The sequence below is a fragment of the Bos taurus genome, chromosome 5 (assembly GCF_002263795.3).
Source record: "Bos taurus isolate L1 Dominette 01449 registration number 42190680 breed Hereford chromosome 5, ARS-UCD2.0, whole genome shotgun sequence".
NCBI classification, from domain to species: Eukaryota; Metazoa; Chordata; class Mammalia; order Artiodactyla; family Bovidae; genus Bos; species Bos taurus.
In genome coordinates, this window is record NC_037332.1 from 111,065,000 (window position 1) to 111,084,518 (window position 19,519).

General features: G+C 57.8%; 1 protein-coding gene across 2 annotated transcripts in view; it reads left to right on the plus strand.

The window, feature by feature from the left end:
• The window catches only part of CACNA1I (calcium voltage-gated channel subunit alpha1 I), a 127,211-nt gene that overhangs the window by 83,012 nt on the left and 24,680 nt on the right, over positions 1 to 19,519 (plus strand). For both annotated transcript variants that reach the window (XM_059887167.1, XM_024992917.2), the window contains 12 exons: positions 2,171 to 2,595; positions 12,071 to 12,222; positions 12,997 to 13,182; positions 13,493 to 13,610; positions 14,236 to 14,391; positions 14,889 to 14,982; positions 15,648 to 15,850; positions 16,498 to 16,965; positions 17,317 to 17,417; positions 18,074 to 18,197; positions 18,477 to 18,545; positions 19,069 to 19,253. In XM_059887167.1, the coding sequence (XP_059743150.1) occupies positions 2,171 to 2,595; positions 12,071 to 12,222; positions 12,997 to 13,182; positions 13,493 to 13,610; positions 14,236 to 14,391; positions 14,889 to 14,982; positions 15,648 to 15,850; positions 16,498 to 16,965; positions 17,317 to 17,417; positions 18,074 to 18,197; positions 18,477 to 18,545; positions 19,069 to 19,253 (2,281 nt within the window). The remainder of the gene's footprint in view (positions 1 to 2,170; positions 2,596 to 12,070; positions 12,223 to 12,996; positions 13,183 to 13,492; positions 13,611 to 14,235; positions 14,392 to 14,888; positions 14,983 to 15,647; positions 15,851 to 16,497; positions 16,966 to 17,316; positions 17,418 to 18,073; positions 18,198 to 18,476; positions 18,546 to 19,068; positions 19,254 to 19,519) is intronic.

Here is a 19,519-nt window from a genome sequence, read left to right on the forward strand (position 1 = left end):
TTTCAGCTTCAGCATCAGTCCTTCCGATGAATATTCAGGACTGATTTCCTTTAGGATGGACTGGTTGGATCTCCTAAGCATCAGTTCTTAGGCATTCAGCTTTCTTTATAGTTTTCCTTAGTTTCCTTTATAGTTTTCCTTAGTTTTATGAAACTATAAAATCCCTTTCTGCTGCAGACCATCCCCCCTCCCCGACCCCGCCCATGGCTTCCTGCTGCTACCTGCCTGTCTGCTCGCACACCTGAGCAGGCATGTCAGGCACCTCACACACTGTGATCTGCTCCTGCCTTGGGATCATTTCTCTTGCTCGACTGTAGACGGTTCCAGAGAGTTAGCCCCTTAGGCTTCAAAGGGTTTTCCATTCATTTTCTCATCTGTTCTAGAAAACAGTCTTAAGAAGGGAACAGAGTAATATCGGCTCCCGTGTTCAGATGGGAATACTAAGGTCTAGAGGGATGAAAGGAGTCACCCAAGGTCACACAGTGTGTTAGGGACATCAGAGTTACAGGCTCTGCCGCTCCCCGCCCCCCACCACCCAGGGGGACGTGAACCTCTCCGGTAAGAGGAGGCGAAGGAGCCACAGGAGGTGAGCCCCAGCCCAGGCCCAGCCCTGCCCCCCAGTTGGTGCCAGTGAGGAAGGCAGCCGGCCTCAGGACTGCACCCCAGAGCAGCGGCAGCTGTGACGCTGGCTGGCCTGGCTCCTCTGCGGCCCTCTGGTCTCCATCCATGGCGTGAGGATGAGGCCAGGCCCTGTGGAGTCAGCCACCCCAAGCCTCGCTCCTGCAGCTCTCATGTTCTGGGAATCTGAGATGCTCAGAGACAAGCTGGAGAATTCATCCTCAGGGCGGCCGCCCAGCCATCCCCGAGTGCCAGCCATCCAGGCGTGGTCTTGGAGGAGGCTCCAGGTGGCCCGTGGGCTGGCCCAGCACGTGGTCGGGGGAGCGGGGGTCTGGGCAAGGCTGGCACCCTGTGTTCCTGGATGATGCGGGTAGGGTGTTTACCACTTGGGGACTTCCTGCTGTCGCCTACCACTCTCTCCCGAGAAATTGCGTGGAGAGAAGCCCTTAGAAGGCTTCTGGAGGGAGGTTGTCCCCTGCCCTGGGCCTCCGTGCCTCCCCCAACTCCTCCCTTCCTTGGGAAACAAGCCTTAGGGGGTCAACCCCATGCACAGCTGGGCTGGGAAGTGCTCTTCTCTGACCTCTAATGCTGAGGTGGGCCCACCCCTGGCAGCCCCACCGGTCTAGAGGATGAGTGAGTCAGAGAGCCTTATCCAGAGGTATTTGGTAGCAAGCGTGGAAATGAAGGGTAGACATTTCAGGCTTTTCTTCCCCTTTAACGTTATATATTTTTTGTTACACAAGCAAAACCCGTTTATTCTAGGAAAACATAGACAAATATAAAGAAGGAACCAAACCACCCAAACGGAGCCTCTCTGACGCCTCTTTGAAATGGTTCACGGATCATAGAACTTGGATCCAATACTGGCCGAGCTCCTCACCTCTCCGGGGACAGCCCTGGGATGACAGCTCCTGCCCCTGCCACGTGTGGGGACCTCCTGCCCGCTCCCCAGGGCCCACCTCGACTCAGCTGTGTGGAGGGGAGCCTGGGGACGGGGAGAGGTGCTTCTAGAATGAAGACTTTCCTTTGCCCAGGGCTCCTGCCTCCTTCTTCCCTGGATGCGATAGACCCCAGGAAAATTGAGGAACATTGAGGCCACCTTGGCTTCCTCTGAGGGGTGTCTACCCTCCACACCGGCCTTTTCAGCCGTTTTCCAGGCTCCATGATGCTATGAAGCAAAACAGTGGGGACAGGCTGGGGTACCTGAAGGGTCTTTTGGTGACTAATCTTGGGGGGCCACAGGTCAGGAAGTGATGGAGCAAGGACACTCCTCAGGGCTCATCTGCGTCTTAACCAATAGAACCCACCCTACAGCTCTGTGGGGTGGGTGCTTCTGGTCCCTGCTTTTCTTTGGGGGCCAGGAAAGCCGAGAAGGGGAAGCGCATTTCCCCAGGAACCACCAGCCGTCGGCCTCCAAGCAGCGCTGGTGGGTTCCAGGCAGACCCTGTGGGCTCACGCGGGTGGTGACCCAGGTTATGCCAGACCCACTGCAGGTGGGGACTGCTTCCTGCATGACCCGAGGCCCCGACCCTGACCCCTGCTTCCTTTCCAGAGTTATGCCCCCGACACAGCCCCCTGGACCCGACACCCCACACGCTGGTGCAGCCCATCTCTGCCATGCTGGCCTCCGACCCTGCCAGCTGCCCCCGCTGCCAGCACGAGAGCGACCGGCGGCCCTCAGGCCAGGGCAGCAGCAGTGACTCGGGCCAGGAGGGCTCGGGCTCCGGGGACGCAGTGGGCAGCGAGGATGAAGTCGGCGCGGATGTGGCCCGGACCAGCGAGGACGGGGCCTCCTTGGAGCTGGGGAAGGAGGACGAGGAGGGGCCGGCCGACGGGGCGGCTCGGCTGTGCGAAGACGTGTGGCGGGAGACGCGAGCCAAGCTGCGGGGCATCGTGGACAGCAAATACTTCAACCGGGGCATCATGATGGCTATTCTGGTCAACACTGTCAGCATGGGCATCGAGCACCATCAGCAGGCCAGTGGGGAGCGGGGCGGGGCGGGCATGGCGGGGGCTGGCATGTGTGTGGCACACATGTGCTGGCACACACCTGCTGTGTGTCTGTCTCCCCTGTTCTGGGTCCCGTTCAGCCACGTGACCTCAGTGCCCAGCCCAGGGCGAGGCACGGAGGAGGCAGAGCTCAGGGTGGATGAGTGATCGAATGGCGACCTGGGGTCAGAGCCAGGGGGAGCACTTCCTGTCCCTCTCAGTGTGGACACCAGCTCACCCACAGCCCATCCCCAGCCAGTCCCCGCTGAATCCTGACTTCCATTCCTCACCTCTGCACCCAAGCCTTCCTGTCTCTTCTCTCCAAAACCCCTGGAGTGGTCTTTCCAGAAGCTGGGAGCGCCCTGGCCCCAAACTTCCACAGCCTCCGTCGCCCTCGGCACAAAATGCAGACCTTTTCACTGACGGTCAAAGCCCCTTGCGCTCTACCCATGACACACCTTCAGCAGGTGGGGCGTCCTTCTATCCCTGACCCCCACCCCAACTTCTTCTCCCCTTCCACTGTAGCCCCACGGCACTGAGGACCCCTCTGGGGTTGCCCTGCTGCCCCTGTCTCCCCTTCTTGGCTGAACTCGTGGCTTCTTCTGTCTTCAGCTCTGGAGGCATGGGGGACAGAGACTGTGTTGACGGAGTTAAATGGTGGGTCCCAGGTCCCCTGGGCCGCCAGGGGTACTGCCCAGGGTTTAGAGGTGAGGCAAGTCAGACACGACTGAACGACTTCACTTTCATTTTTCACTTTCATGCATTGGAGAAGGAAATGGCAACCCACTCCAGTGTTCTTGCCTGGAGAATCCCAGGGATGGGGGAACCTGATGAGCTGCCGTCTCTGGGGTCGCACAGTTGGACACGACTGAAGCGACTTAGCAGCAGCAGCAGCAAGTTCAGAGAAAGGGTCCTCAAAGGGGGGGGGGGCTAGCTGCCCATGGGGGCCGGGATGGCTACTGGAAGGTGGCAGGAACATAGGGAAGATGTGTGGTACTGGAGGGTATTTATGGGGGCACAGGACAGAGGGCTAGGGGGTTAGCACAGATGTCTCCATAGCTCACACTTGGCTGACAGCCTGGACAAGTCAGTCCAGCCCTGGCTCCTTTTGGAAAAACATCATTTTCTGGCTCCCACTGTTCCCCAGCCGCTAGGTGGGGTCCCTCCCTTAACCTGCACCCCAGCTGTGTAAGGAACTCTATCTAGGAGCCAGAGGGGGAGGCTTGAGGCCCAGGGAGGGGATGTTACTGACCCAAGATCCCATAGCCAGCTGGGGTCAGATTTCATCCCCCATAGGGTTTCAACACCCCCTTGGCTTCCCAGTGGTCCTCTTTCTGTGGGGCCGTCCCACCCGCCCACAGCACCCCAGGGTGGGCCCCACTCTCATTTCCCTCTTCATTAGCTCACCAGGCACAGGCTCCATTCAATTTACTTAAATGCGGCCCCTGGGGCTGCCACCACACTCTGCTCGGAGCTGCCCGTTTGCCAGCCATTCCAGCTTAATTACGAGGGTCTCTGGGGAGGGCCAGTGGGGAGGCTTTCTGCAAGGGTAAAGTTGGTGAGACTGGCAGCCCGGACCCCCTCACCTCGGGTCTAGTCTGCTGGCCTTTGCCTGACCCAGTGTCCCCGGGGACGGCGCTGCAGTGAACGGGTGCTGCGGGGGGTTGGTCTGGCTTCTGGATGGAGAGGCACCCAGGGTGCCTGTTACGGTCCCGCCCCACCAACGCCTGAGCACGATCCCTGTGCTGGCTTGTGGAACCAGCTCACAGGAGCCCGTTTTCTCAGATTCCAGGATTTTGCAAGCCCACCCTTCCAAACGGTTTGGCCATGAAGTGAGGGGTATTTACTCGTAGAAACTGCCGTACGCTGCAAATCAGGGCTATTTTTCAGAGGCCTGTTTGCTACTGTGCCACTGGTTCCCACCTTCTCAGCCATCCCTCCAAGGCAACACAGTGGCCGCAGCTCTGACCTCTGGGTCCAGCTTCTCGCTCTCCCTGCAGCCCCAGACTCAGGCCAGGCCATGGTCCCTTCTCGAGTCCTCTCAGGGTCTCCCCACCTGGCCTGTCCCGCCTTCTCCTTCTGCTGCATCCTTTTGGGCAAACACTCCAGCCTTCAGATGGCGGGGGTTGGGGGGGCTCTTCTCTTTGGTACTGCAGGCCCCCTTTGGTCTCCCCGCTGGGGTGCCCTCACTGGCACCCTCTGCCCCTTCACAGGATCCTCCCTGGCCTCTTCGTCCACAAGCAGATGCCCTGACTTCGTGCCCTTTCCCTCATAGGGATTGGCTCCCTGGCTCCTACTAAGCGCCAGGCCCTGAGCCAGCCTGGTGTATTGAGTTTTCACCACCATCCTCAAAGCAGGTATTAACACCCCCTGCCCCACCCCTCAACCTGACATCTACCACTGGAATGCTGAAACCCACTGCTTCATCCTTTGGTTCTGCTGTTGCCCAGGAGGGTGACCTTGGGCAAGTCACTTGGCCTCCTTCAGCCAGTAGCCCCATCTGGAAGTGGGCACATGAACCTCTCCTCCCAGAGCAGCCGGGAGGGTCGAGTGCGTTAAGAAGCCTGCAACATAGTCCGCACCCACTAGTTAGGAATGGTTTGTGAACTTCTGTTGGAACCTTACACCACCCTTGGGGTTTCCCTCATAGCTCAGTTGGTAAAGAATCTGCCTGCAATGCAGAAGACTCCGGTTCAATTCCTGGGTCGGGAAAATCTGCTGGAGAAGAGATAGGCTACCCACTCCAGTATTCTTGGGCTTCCCTTGTGGCTCAGCTGGTAAAGAATCTGCCTGCAATACGGGAGACCTGGGTTAGATCCCTGGGTTGGGAAGGTCCCTTGGAGAAGGGAAAGGCTACTCACTCCAGTATTCTGGCCTGGAGAATTCCATGGACAGTCCATGGGGTCGCAAAGAATCAGACACGACTGAGCGACTTTCACTGCACCACCCTTGGGCTGAGTTTACCCAGCTACCGTCTGGAGCTTAAAAAAATTATTAAGGAAGAAGTGAGGGGGAGGGAAGATTTTTAAAAATATTCTCTTTAAAGCAGCTCAGAGCGGCAGCCATTGTTTGGCGGAGCTCTGCGCAGGGCCCGCTCGTGGGGCACGGGCAGCTCTGTTCCACGCCCCTCGCTCCCATCCCAGACGGTGCTGGCAGGAAGCGATCCGCCCCCGAGTCTATTTTGAGCAACTCCCGTCTGAGGTGGTGCCGGTAGAGAGAAAGGTGGCCCAGGGCTGCCAAGGGGCAGAGAGAGAAGCTGGGAGCAGGAAGCGGAAGCCGGGGAACACATGCAGTCCGTCTCCTGCAGGGGAGGGCACCCAGAGGGGAGGCATCCTGGGGGGTCCCTCATATGGCCCCGGCTGCACACCCTGCAGGCGGCGAGCTTGGTGTGGTCGCCAAGGTGACGAGGGCATGACAGAGGTCAGGTGTCACTTTCCTTTTCCGTCTGTGAAGGGGCTACCCCTGTGTGGTCACAGGGGCTCAGATGAGAGGTGAGACGGGGGTGCCCATGGCCTGTAGGTGGTCACTGCTGCCAAGATCACGAAGGAGCGTCTCCAGGTTTCTCATGGTCATGGATACTCCGTGCAGGGACTGGCCTGGGAGGAGGTGGCTGGGAAAAGCAGGAGTCAGCCAGGCAGGGGCCTGTGTGTGACCCACGAGGTGGTCAGATGGTGCTGAAGTCTGCTCCTGACCCGGCGCAGCCCTAGAGGGGAGGGCGCCCAGAACCGTCTGGGATGGAGTCCACGTGACAGGCAGGTGGGTGGGGATGGCTTGGGCAGCCAGATTCCTCCGTCGTCATCTGCTCTCCTGTGTTGTCATATCTCTTCCTGGTATGACCTCTCGGCAGCCCCCGGGGCCGGCGGGGCGAGTGTCTTGTCCCCACTGGGCAGGTGGGGAAACTGAGGCTCAGAGAGGTGAACTGGCTTGCCCAGCGTGGCATGGTGAGCGGCTGTCAGCGCTGGGCTCCGAGATGCTGAGGTTGAATTGGAGGTTCCAGAAGGCTGATAGGAGGTGAAGGGGAGGCACCATTTCTGGGAGGGGGCTGTCTCAGCCCCACCCTCTCCTGGCACTCTCTTGACCATGCCCATGACTCCTCCCGAGCTGGGCAAGGCCTTCCTGAGACTAGAGAATGGTTGGACAACACAAAGAGGATTAGAAGCTTCCCTCGTGGTCCAGTGGTTAAGGCTCTGCCTTCCAATGCAGGGGGTGCAGGTTCGATCCTTGCTTGGGGAATTAAGGTCTCATATGCTGCAGTGTGGCCAAAAAAGAAAAAGAGGGTCAGGTTGAATGGAGTGCAAGGCAGGGGTGCAGAAACCCTCCCTAGAGCAAGGCTGACCCCAGCTGGGGTATGTCCACTGGCTCTAGCTCCCAGGGGACAGCATTCAAGGCCTCCAAATCAGTGGATGGGTCAGAACAGGTTTTATTCTTTTCAGCAGTCCTGTCAAGTCACTGCCAACCTAGATCTGGGTGACTCTAGGAAGAGGAAGATGGGATAGCTTAGTGCCTGACATTCCAGCTCTATGGGGGCTTAGGAGAGAGACACACCAACATGGGCTGCAGTCAGGGAAGGCTTCCTGGAGGTGGTGGCACTGGAGATGGATCCTGAGGGTAGACAGAGGAGAGACAAATGCAGGCACCAGGAACATAGGTATTCCTATGGAAGACCCTCTTGAGCCCTCAAGGTGCATATGCACATGGGCCAGGGCAGATAGCCCAGGAGGCCCGGGGGCTGTCCATTCATGAAGAGTCTTGAGACTGGCTTTATCCTTAGGGCAGTGGGGGAGGGAGGGCATGGAAGGCTTGTAAGCAGGTCAGTGAGTCTCTGCTGAATTGGAGCCTCAAGTCAGAAATGCAGAGGAGGTGCAGGCACCTGGACCATGGGGAGGTATTGGGCCAGAGGGAGGAGACCTGCGTGTGAGATCTGATTCTTCCGCTGCCTGTCTGTGGCCAGGGGCAGTCACTTTTCCTCTCTGGGTCTCAGGTTTTCCGGCTGTCAGATGGGGCTACTATAGGGTAATGTTTTAGCTTTGATGGAATAATTCATGGAACGTGCTTAGCACCACCTGGTACATGGGGATGTTTTTAACACCAGCTAGCATTGTTGTCATGGGGGTGATGCTGGGCTTGAGGGGTTCCTGGGGGGCAGCTTAGGTTCCTGACCAGCTGGGCCCTTGTCTGCCCCTGCAGCCAGCCCTCCCAAGCCTGGCGTCCTTCAGGGGTGAGCTGGCCCTGCCCCTTCCCCTGTCTCCCTCTGCTTCTGGCCTCTCCTCCAGGTTGCAGCCCCCTCATCTGCCCTCCATCCTCCCACCTCTGGTGTAACCTGGTTTTTCTGCCCTTCCGCACCTCCCCTTCCCCTGGGTGGGTCTTTGCCGTCTCCAGCCACCTCTCTGCAGTCTCTTCTGTCTGCCTCAGAGCTCTCACTTTCTGGCTCTGTCTCTGACTTACCCAGTGTCGTGATCGCAGTCCTTCATTCTGTGTTTATCTCTGTTTTCCTCTCTTTGTCTTGTCTCTCCACACCCTGCGTTAGCTTCTCACTCCCTGCGTCCATATTGGTCTGTCTGTCCATCTGTCTTTTGCGTCTCCCTCTGTCCGTCTCTCTGACGGCTGCCCTGTTCCCCTCCACATGCCTCCCCGCTTGGTCTCTCACTCACTGTGCCTAGGTTTGTCTACCTGCCTGTCTCCCGCTCACTGCCTCTCTCCCAGAAAAATGCTCGCAGGAGTGATGGATGGTCCATTAGAAAAAGATTAACAGGTGTGTGCTTGACTAGAGAAACAGCTGTTGCAAGGGAGGAGGGGAGGAAGCAGGTGACCTTTCGGGGAGAGCCGGGCGGCAGGCTTCCCATCAGTTGTGGGTGGGCGGGCGCGTGTGCGGCAAGTGGCCCCAAGTGGGGTGACCGCGGTCACAGACTGTCAGCAGCCACATCTCTCATCTCCCTTTTGGCGGGCTGGGAAATTGGTGACTCTCAAGAGCATCTGGGCCCTGGCTCAGCCTGGGATGCTGGGCCCCAGCCCCTCCCACTCTGGGGGCCTCTCTTGGGGTCCCACTCCCCTTTCGGGACCATTTTGTGAGTCAAATGTAATTACAGATGGAAATGGTGCCTTCTCCTTTGATCTGGCCTTGAGAGGAGCTGGCAGTTTTATTAGATTTCCCAGGCACCAGGCGGGAAGCAGAGGGTTGTGTTGCTATTTTTTTCTCTTCTCCTTTTGACCCAAGTGGAGTCAAAGTCAGGCCCTGAGTCCCTGTTACTCTATGGGAGAGAGTCCCAGTAACTCTATGGGCCAGAGCGGGCAGACCCGATACTGGGATTTCTCCCACCTCCCTCCCTCGCTCTAGCTGGTCCCTCTGCCTGGACACCTTCTCTTCTCCATGTTACCCACTCCCCGCTTGGCTTTGAGCTCTCCTTGAGATGTCACTTCTTCCAGGAAGCTGCTCCAGATTCCACTGACCCTATGGCTCAAACCACCTGCAACTTCCCTCTGTTTTTATCACCTGCCGACTGGTTTGTTAAGCTGCACGATGGGCTTTGCCAGTGGAGCCTGCACTCCTCAAGGGCAGGAAGAATGTCACGATTGGCTCACCACTGCCCAGCCTGGGTAGCACAAGCCCAGCCTTTGACCGACGCTGGGGAGAGCCTGCAGCAGTGCACGAGTGAATGGATGGATGGATGAGGTTGGGGGTGGGGTTGGGGACTGGGAGCGCAGGTTGAAGTCTGACTTGGTGGTTCTGCCACAGCCTTGCCAGGTGACTCTGAGCACGGCGGTTCCCTTCTCTGAGCCTCAGTTTCCTCATCTGTAAACCGGAGACGACAACAGTTGCCTCGCAGGCTGGCTGAGGTGTCAGTAATTGAGTTGGGGTTGAGCTCAGGCCTGACAAATGGCCCTTTCCTGCTGCATGATTTGGGCAGGAACAACCTGACCCGGTGGTGAGTACAGACCAGACACTTCACCAGTCCTGGCAGAACCAGGGGAGGGGAGAGGGGTGGAGAGAGAAGGGGCTGGAGCCCTGTATGGCCCTCCCCTCACTCCATCTCCCATTTTATGGATGAGGAAACTGAGGCCTGGGCAGTGAGGGCGGACTTGGAACCCCACCCCCAGTCGTGCTATAGGGTAGCTTGTTTCATACACTGGCATTCCGCGGGTAGTCCCACATGTAGGGGTGTCACGTGCTGCTAATAATTGGCAGGTATACAGCTCCAGGGGCAGAGGGTGGGTCTGTGGACCGAGGGGCTAGTCTCCCTCTGAGTAGCTGGGACTTTGACCTTCAGGGGCTTCCCTCATGGCTCAGATGGTAAAGAATCTGCCTGTGATGCGGGAGACCTGGTTTCGATCCCTGGGTCAGGAAGATCCCCTGGAGAAGGGAATGGCAACCCACTCCAGTGTTCTTGCCTGGAGAATGCCATGGACAGAGGAGCCTGGCAGCTACATACAGTCCATGGGGTCGCAAAGAATCGGACACGACTGAGTGACTTTCCCTTTGACCTTCAACCTCTCTGGGCCTTAGTGTTCTCCTCTGAGCAGCAGGTGAAGTAAGCCCCACTGACCGGATGGCCCAGTGTACTGAAAGCCGTGGTGGCACACGGTAGGGGCAGAGCCTCTGCCTGCCCTTCACAGTGCTGGTGGTCTCCAGCCACCCACAGTCTTGAAAAGGCAATTGCGAAGGAAGGAAGGAGGTTGGGGGAGGGCTGGGTATGGAGGGCCAAAGGGCAGAGCCTTGGAGTTAGGCTGCCTGGGTTCAAATCCAGGTACTAGCTGTGCAGCCTCAGGCAGGGGACTGGCCTTCTCTGAACCTGTCTCCTCATCTGCATAATTGGCTCTTCAGTTCAGTTCAGTCGCTCAGTCATGTCCAATTCTTTGCGACCCTATGGACTGCAGCATGCCATGCTTCCCTGTCCATCACCATCTCCTGGAGCTTGTTCAAACTCATGTCCATCAAGTTGGTGATGCCATCCAACCATCTCATTCTCTGTCATCCCCTTCTCTTCCTGCCTTCAATCCTTCCCAGCATCAGGGTCTTTTCTAATGAGTCAGCTCTTCGCATCATGTGGCCAAAGTATTGCAGCTTCAGCATCAGTCTTTTCAATGAATATTCGGGATTGATTTCCTTTAGGATTGCCTGGTTTGATCTCCTTGCAGTCCAAGGGTCTCTCAAGAGTTTTCTCCAAGACCACAGTTCAAAAGCATCAATTCTTCAGCGCTCAGGCTTCTTTATGGTCCAGCTCTCACATGCAAACATGACTACTGGAAAAACCACAGTTTTGACTAGACAGACCTTTGTCAGCAAAGTGATGTCTCTGCTTTTTAATATGCTGTCTAGGTTGGTCATAACTTTTCTTCCAAGGAGCAAGCATCTTTTAATTTCATGGCAGCAGTCACCATCTGCAGTGATTTTGGAGCACAAGAAAATAAAGTCTCTCACTGTTTCCACTGTTTACCCATCTATTTGCCATGAAGTGATGGGACTGGATGCCATGCATGATCTTCAATTTTTGAATGTTGAGTTTTTAGCCAGCTTTTTCACTCTCCTCTTTCACTTTCATCAAGAGGCTCTTTAGTTCCTCTTTGCTTTCTGCCATAAGGGTGCTATCTTATCTGAACATCCCCATAGCCTGAGGAGCTATGGGAATGTCGTGGCTATAGGGTAGCTTGCTTAATACACTGACATTCCTTGGGTAGTCCCACGTGTAGGGGTGTCACGTGCTGCTAATAATCAGCAGGTATACATCTCCAAATCCCCATAGCCTGAGGAGCTGACCAACATCCTGGATATCTGAGCTTATTGATATTTCTCCTGGCAGTCTTGATTCCAGCCCGTGCTTCATCCAGCCTGGTATTTCACATGATGTACTCTGCATATAAGTTAAGTAAGCAGGGTGACAATATCCAGCTTTGACTTACTCCTTTCCCAGTGTGGGACTAGTCCGTTGTTCCATGTCTGGTTCTAACTGTTGCTTCTTGACCTGCATACAGATGGGCTCTTGTGAAGGACTAAGTGACACGATACTTAAGAAGTGCACAGAACAGGACCCGCACACACTCACTAAATGGGTTAGGGTCGTGGGCAAACAGGGATTTCAGCAGTCACTGGTTTGCCTTCCTGTCTTGCTCTCTGTCTAACTGTGTGACCTCAGGCTGCCTTCTGAGCCTTATCTTCCTTATCTGTAAATTGGGTATCATAACGTGGCCCTCAGTGAGCAGTACGGGCATCATTGCCCCGTTGATGGGAGGTCAGCCCCCTGTGTTCTCATCTCAGTAGCCCTCTTGGGACAGCAGAGACGATGCAGAGGCCAAGTGCAGGGGGAGGATGGAGGTCCAACGAGGACACGGGCCTGCGGGCCATGGGGCCAGGGTGGCAGAGCCAGGCCCTCCCTGGGGATTTGAGAACTGATGGGTGTCCAGAGTGGGGGACCCACGGCTGCCCTCTGGCCTGACCGGGTCCCTGTCGCCTGCCCCAACATCCCCACAGCCCGAGGAGCTGACCAACATCCTGGAGATCTGCAATGTGGTCTTCACCAGCATGTTTGCCCTGGAGATGCTGCTGAAGCTGGCCGCCTTCGGGCTCTTCGACTACCTGCGCAACCCCTATAACATCTTCGACAGCATCATCGTCATCATCAGGTGCTGACCCCACCTCCCCAGCCTGCGAACTTAGAGCGAGGCGGGAGGGGGATTCAATGCACTGACCCCAGCCAGTAAATGTCCGACTCTTTGCAACCCGATGGACTGCAGCACACCAGGCTTCCCTGTCTTTCATTATCTCCTGGAATTTGCTCAAACTCATGTCCATTGAGTCAGTGATGCCATCCAACTATGGATGTAAATGAAGTACATAAGATCAAAGGAAGTCAATTATACTGAAAACCAGTTATGAAAATATTTGAAAATGTCTGATTTATCAATATAGATGTGCTTCTGGGTGAATGAATTAAATATCAAGATCAATAGTAGTGGGTCCATGACAACCACATTCCAGAGAAATGATGAGCATAACTAGCGTCTGGAAATATCTGTATCAGCCATCACGTGATAGAAAACTACCAGTTATTTCGATTGGCCACAGGGTCGTAGGGACTGCTAATTAATTCTCTGCTGTTTGTTGTTGACCTTCATAATTAAAGGAATGTTGAATCTCAAAAAGAGGTCAGCGATATTCATGAGCTGTAGACTTCTTGAATGGGGCGGTCCATGGAATCCAGGTTCAGAGCCCCGGGATTAGGGTGCACGAGCCGCAGCAACCTGGCAAACAGTATCTGTTGGGTGAATGAGTGTCTGAACGGAAGGTGTGCGTCTCTGTCTCCCCGGCCCCGCTTCTTCCTCTGCCCCCGTTCCGGCCTCCCGCTGACCCCTCCTGCCTCTCTCCCCTCCCCGCCCTGCCTGCTGGCCTGGCCGCAGCATCTGGGAGATCGTGGGGCAGGCGGACGGCGGGCTGTCAGTGCTGCGGACTTTCCGGCTACTGCGGGTGCTGAAGCTGGTGCGCTTTATGCCCGCGCTGCGGCGCCAGCTCGTGGTGCTCATGAAGACCATGGACAACGTGGCCACCTTCTGCATGCTGCTCATGCTTTTCATCTTCATCTTCAGGTGAGCCCTGCCTACCCTGGCACCACACCCGCGGGGTCTGCTAGGGCCCGTGGGAAGGGGCCTGGGGGAGTGTGACTGAGCTTCTCCACGCAGCACCCCAGACCTGGGTGTGAATCCTGGCACCGTCACTTCATCCCTGATGGCTCTGGGCAAATCCTGTCCCTCTGAGCCTCAGTGTTCACATCTGTAAAATGGGACCAACTCTGGTGCTTCTCCTCTTAGTGGGCTGTTCTGAGAATGAAACAGAGTGGGCGGGCAGAGAGCTTGGTGTGTGTGTGAGTCCCTTGAGCCACCTGCATCCTTCCCCCAGCATCCTCGGGATGCACATCTTTGGCTGCAAATTCAGCCTGCGCACGGACACGGGAGACACGGTCCCCGACAGGAAGAACTTTGACTCCCTGCTGTGGGCCATCGTCACGGTGTTCCAGGTGAGCCCCGGCCTGTGTCCACGGGTGTCTGTCGCTTTTTGGAGGTGTCCCCAGCCTCAGAGAGTCCGGGGAAGAGCAGCAGCCTGCAAGGAGGCCCCTCAACCCCAGCCTCCGGTGGCCAGACTGCCACAGCTCTGGCTGTGAGAGCTGGACTGACCGCCCAGTGCCCGTCCCTGTGCGTCCACTCCTGCCCCGAGACTTTGGGGTTAGGATTCTTCCCTGAAACCGTTTCCTCATGGGTACTGTGGTCGTGGGGTGAGGTTGTGGGGGCAGCCAGGAGGGAACGCTGGTCACCAGGGAGTGAGTGTTAGGGCAGGAGTGTGTGATGCAGGCCTTGAGGGTGTGGGCAAGCCAGGCAGCAGGAAGAGAAAGGTGTGTGTGTGCGTGTGTGTGTGTGCACGTGTGTGTGTGTGTTCACATGTGTGTACACACACGCACATGCGCTTGGGTCTGTGGCTGTGCCCCAGCCGAGGCCATGATATGCGAGGACCCTGGGTGTGCACGATTGTGAGAGGATGCTGTATGTGGGTGTGCATGGGCTGCTGCGTGCCTGCAGCTAGGACACCCAGGGGGCTGGGGCCTGGGGATACTCAGGGGCTAAGCAGTCGATCCTCTCCCCCCACAGATCCTCACCCAGGAGGACTGGAACGTCGTCCTCTACAACGGCATGGCTTCCACATCCCCCTGGGCCTCCCTCTATTTCGTTGCCCTCATGACCTTTGGCAATTATGTGCTCTTCAACCTGCTGGTGGCCATCCTGGTGGAGGGCTTCCAGGCGGAGGTGACTGTGGCCTTGGTGGAGGAAGCACCCCTTTGGGGCCTGTATGAGACTGGGGGTGGCGGTGGCCTGGATAGAGGAGGACCGCAATTCAAACATCTAGCAGGCAACGGGTCTCCAGAGGAGGGTGTTACCAGTGAGGTGGTGAGCTTCCCATCACAGGAAGCATGCAAGTGGAGGCTGCATCTAGGACCCCTGCCTATCCCCCAGGGATGTAGGAATAAGCCTCTCCATCTCTGAGGTCCTAGAGTCCCCAAGATCTGGGATGCTGGATCCTGCCTGCTCCGTTTTCTGAGGCTTGGGGGACACTTGCAGTCAGGCAGATGTGGATTCTGGCTGAGGTCCTCATTAGCTTCTCACTTCCCTTTTCAGAGCCTCAGTTTTCCCATCTGTAAAATGGTGTGTGTGGGGGGGAAATGGTAAAAATACCCACTGAAAAATTCAGGAGGGAGGAAAGGGCTAAACTGACTTTCATTCCAATGTGAGGGACGGTCTCCCAGGGTGATGCCAATCGCTCCTACTCGGACGAGGACCAGAGCTCATCCAACATGGAGGAGTTTGACAAGCTCCAGGAGGGCCTGGACTGCAGCGGAGGTAAACAGATTTCCACTCATCACCTGGGAGGCCAGGACTTCTCCCCAGAGCCCCAGGTGGGCAGAGGGTACAGCATCTAGTTTCCCCTTAAGCCAAGGCTCCGGGACTGCTAACTCTCTGTGGTTTGTTGTTTACGTTTATAATAGACAGAAATGCTGAATCTCAAAAAGGTCAGTGACAGTCATGGCTCTCCTGAATTCTAGCCATGCAGCCCACCCTCACCCCTCTACACAGCTGGCCTGTTAGGAAGAGCTTTGGGCCTCAGGATGCCTGGGTTCTGTTGAGTACTTCTGGGCAGCTGGGAAGAAACCTCCCCAGCCCATGCTGTGTCCTTCTCAGCAACTGGGCTAGACAGGTTCTGCCTTCTTCCTTCAATGAGTACAGGAGTGAGGCTCCTATGCTGGATGAAGCCCAGAGCTGGCCTCTAAACATGGAGGGCAAGGGCTTCACTCATCCAAAAGTAAAGCTGAAAGCCTTGGAGATGGGCATTGGGGAGGCACGTGTAATGGGGTCCAGCCAGGAGGACTTCCTGGTGGAGGAGGTCTCTCCAGAAAAATTCTTCTTTTCTGTTACTGTCCATGTCTATTTCTTCATCTCATGGCTTCTTTTGCTCTTGTTCTGTCCTCCTGTCTGCCCCTCCTTCTGTCTCTATCTGAACCCTCCAGATCCCAAGCTCTGCCCAATCCCCATGACCCCCAATGGGCACCTGGACCCCAATCTCCCACTGGGTGGACATCTGGGCCCCACTGGGGCTGCAGCATCTGCCCCCCGCCTCTCACTGCAGCCAGACCCCGTGCTAATGGCCCTGGGCTCCCGCAAGAGCAGTGTCATGTCACTGGGGAGGATGAGCTACGACCAGCGCTCCCTGGTGAGTCCTTGTGTGGTGCTCTGGATGGCTGCTTCCTGCCGGGTGCATGCTGAGTGACCCAGAGAAGATGTGTCTGCCAGTCTGGTGCCAGCCTCAGACTGGTACCTAGGCTTAGGACACCAGACTGCCCAGCCAGAACCAGGCAGGGACCATGTCTTTGTATTCCTAGGTGCCCAGGGAACAAGGAATGAATGACTAAGTGCCAGTGGGTCTGGTGTAGAGTTGGGTTTTTGTCTTAGCAGCAATGTGCAGGGTAAATAGCTGGGCCTTGGGGTTGGGGAGACCTGAGCTTCAATCTGGCCTCTGCCACTATGAAGCTTTGTAACCCTGGCCAAGTTACAATGCTTCTCTAAGCCTCCGGTTTCCTTTCCTGTAAAATGGGCAGATGCCCTAACTTGCTGTACCTTTCTTACGAGAAATGAGGTGGCAGGAGGGACAGAACCACAGGGTGGAGGTGACCAAATGTCCCAAGATGAGGATGGAGTGAGAGGCAGAGCAGGGACAGGTCTCTTGGGGTCTAGCCCATTCTGTCCCCCAGTGGCCAGGTGCGTGGCCCTCTTTGGGCCTCAGCGGGTGTGCAGGTTGCCTTCAGTCACAGCCGTGACTGTGTGTGATGGCGCTGACCAGAGCCCCGGGCTTCCTCCCAGTCCAGCTCTCGGAGCTCCTACTATGGGCCGTGGGGCCGCAGCGGGGCCTGGGCCAGCCGTCGCTCCAGCTGGAACAGCCTCAAGCACAAGCAACCGTCGGCGGAGCATGAGTCCCTGCTCTCCGCTGAGCGTGGCGGCGCCCGGGGCTGCGAGGGCGCCCGGGACGAGGGCCCGCTACGGACCGCGCCCCTGCACGCCCCGCACGCCCACCATGCGCATCATGGTCCCCACCCGGTGCATCGTCACCACCACCACCGCCGAACGCTATCCCTCGACACCAGAGATTCGGTGGACCTGGCCGAGCTGGTGCCCGCCGTGGGCACCCACTCCCGGGCGGCCTGGAGGGCGGCAGGCCTGGCCCCCGGGCACGAGGACTGCAATGGCAGGATGCCCAGCATCGCCAAGGACGTCTTCACCAAGATGGATGACCGCCGGGATCGCGGGGAGGACGAGGAGGAGATCGACTATGTGAGTGCGCGGGGCTCTGGGGCAGCCGAAGGGACCACGAGGTGGAGAGCGGGCATAGAACAGGGAGGGGCCGAGGGGCGGGGCTTGAATGGGGCCCCACCTGAGTGGGCGTGGGGAGAGGACTTCAGGAGAGTGAGCAGGGGGCAGGGCCTGGACTGCCCACCTCTGAGTGGGCCTACCCTTGGCACAGAAGCTCTCCTGGCCTACCCTGGGTGGGGCGAGGATTCTGGTCTTGCTCGCAGAGTTCGGAGGTCATCCAGTGGCCACACTCTGCTAGATAGCCAGGATGGGTGGAGGCGAGCAGCTCTGGGCAGCACTGACCTGCCTGACCCTGCGGCCTTCTCTTGCCAGACTCTGTGCTTCCGAGTCCGCAAGATGATTGACGTCTACAAGCCTGACTGGTGTGAAGTCCGAGAGGACTGGTCCGTCTACCTCTTCTCCCCCGAGAACAGGTGGGCAGGGCCAGGCTTGGGGTGCCATTAGTGTAGGGGATTGATGTGTCTGGGAGGGAGAGATTTCTGCCAAGCCAAGCAGGACCATTGGAGGGGCATCACTTATACCTCAGAGCCTGCAGGGTAGGGAGGGGTTTGGGAGGGGGCTTTTCTGAGCATCTTGGATAAATCGTCTGAGAACCTGGAGTGCTTCCCTCTGGAGGGAGCATCCAAGGGCTTCCTGGAGGAGGTGGCCTTTGTTCTGGGCTTTGGAAGCAGACAGCATTCTGCAGATGAAGAAGGAGGTGTGAGAAGGTGGAGGCCGGTCCAGGTGGAGAGGGTAGCCTGAGGAAAGGCCTGGGGTCAGGAGCTGAGGGTATCTGGCCATGTGTGCCCATGCGGCTGAGGACAAGGCTCAGGGACACGGGCTGGTGTTTGGAAAGCTTTGAGTGTCGAGGCTAGGTGGGTGCCCTGCATCCTGGGGTGCTAGGAGCTTGCAGTGTGGTCAGGTGGCATCCTGAGAAGATGTGAAATCGCCACCTGTGATGTGTCCAGAAGAGAAGGGTCAGCTTTCCAGGACACCCTGGTCCCCATGTGTGCCGGGGCCTTCTGCCTTCCTTCCGGCCAGGGTGAGGGACAAACCGATACTCACGTGGTCCCCTGCCCACCCTGCCCAGGTTCCGGGTCCTGTGTCAGACCATCATTGCCCACAAGCTCTTCGACTATGTCGTCCTGGCCTTCATCTTCCTCAACTGCATCACCATCGCCCTGGAGCGGCCCCAGATTGAGGCTGGCAGCACCGTGAGTGGCTGGGGCCTTCAGGCGGTGCAGGGAACAAGCCAGAGGGACAGACTGCCAGGGCCTGCTGTGGGACAGCATGCCGGGCTGGGGGCAGGGGGTGGGAGAGCTCTATGAGGCCGGATGCCATGGAGGGAGGTGTGGCCGGGAGCATGCTTCTGGAGAGGGGGCCACCTCCATGGACTGTGAAGTGGCAGCCTCTCCTGGGTGCCCCTTGGCTGAAGGCAGAGGGTGACAGTTCTGGGAGGCCCCTGGACCCACGGCCTCTCCCGGCTCTTTCAGGAACGCATCTTCCTCACTGTGTCCAACTACATCTTCACAGCTATCTTCGTGGGCGAGATGACACTGAAGGTACTGGCTTCACTGAAGGAAGGGACCTCTCCTTCCCCCTGCCAGGGGCCCCAGGCTCTGGTCCAGCCTCCATCAGCTGGTCATCCACTTGCCCCTCAGCAGCATTCCACAGGGGGCATTGGAGGCCCATCCCCACTTGGTGCCAGCCACTGGGTGGGGCTCCTGGGGCGGAGGAAGGAGGAGGGGGGGCGAAGGAAGGAGGAGGTGGGCGAGGTCAGCTTCATGTCTGCCGGGCGGGCGCTCACAATGCATTTCCAGTGTCATGGAGGTGCCTGCTGGAGGCGTGGGGCACAGGAGAGGGTTCCGTGTAGGATGCTTCCGGGAGTGCTTGGCTTCCAATGGGGGTTAGCCAGATATGCAGGGAGAAGGGAACCGGGCAGTCGTGGGCCTGTGCTTCAGGGAGCGGCCCCTTGGGTAAGGGGACACCTGTAGCCTGCCTTCAGAGGGGTGGCAGTGACGCGTCCACTCCCGCCCACCTGCTCCCTGGACACCTACCTGACCCCGCCCATCGCCCCGCCCCCAGGTGGTCTCGCTGGGCCTGTACTTCGGGGAGCAGGCGTACCTGCGCAGCAGCTGGAACGTACTGGACGGCTTCCTCGTCTTCGTGTCAATCATTGACATTGTGGTGTCCGTGGCCTCGGCTGGGGGAGCCAAGATCTTGGGCGTCCTCCGGGTCCTGCGGCTCCTGCGCACCCTACGACCCCTGCGGTAAGGACCCCGCCCCTGCGGATGGGGATCCCTGCACTGCCAGAGGAATCTCCCAGGGTCTAAGTGGACCCCTTACTCTCCCCCTCTGCACCCACGAGGTCCTCTGCAGCATGTGCCGGGCACCATCTGAACCCCGGGCTGCGGGCCCTACTCCTGGGGGCGGGGCCTGCAGCAGGTGCTGGAAGGCGGGGGCTGAAGGTGGTCCCCAGGGCTACTACCCACTCTCTGTGTGTCCTTGGGGGGCTCACTGCCATCTCTGGGCCTCT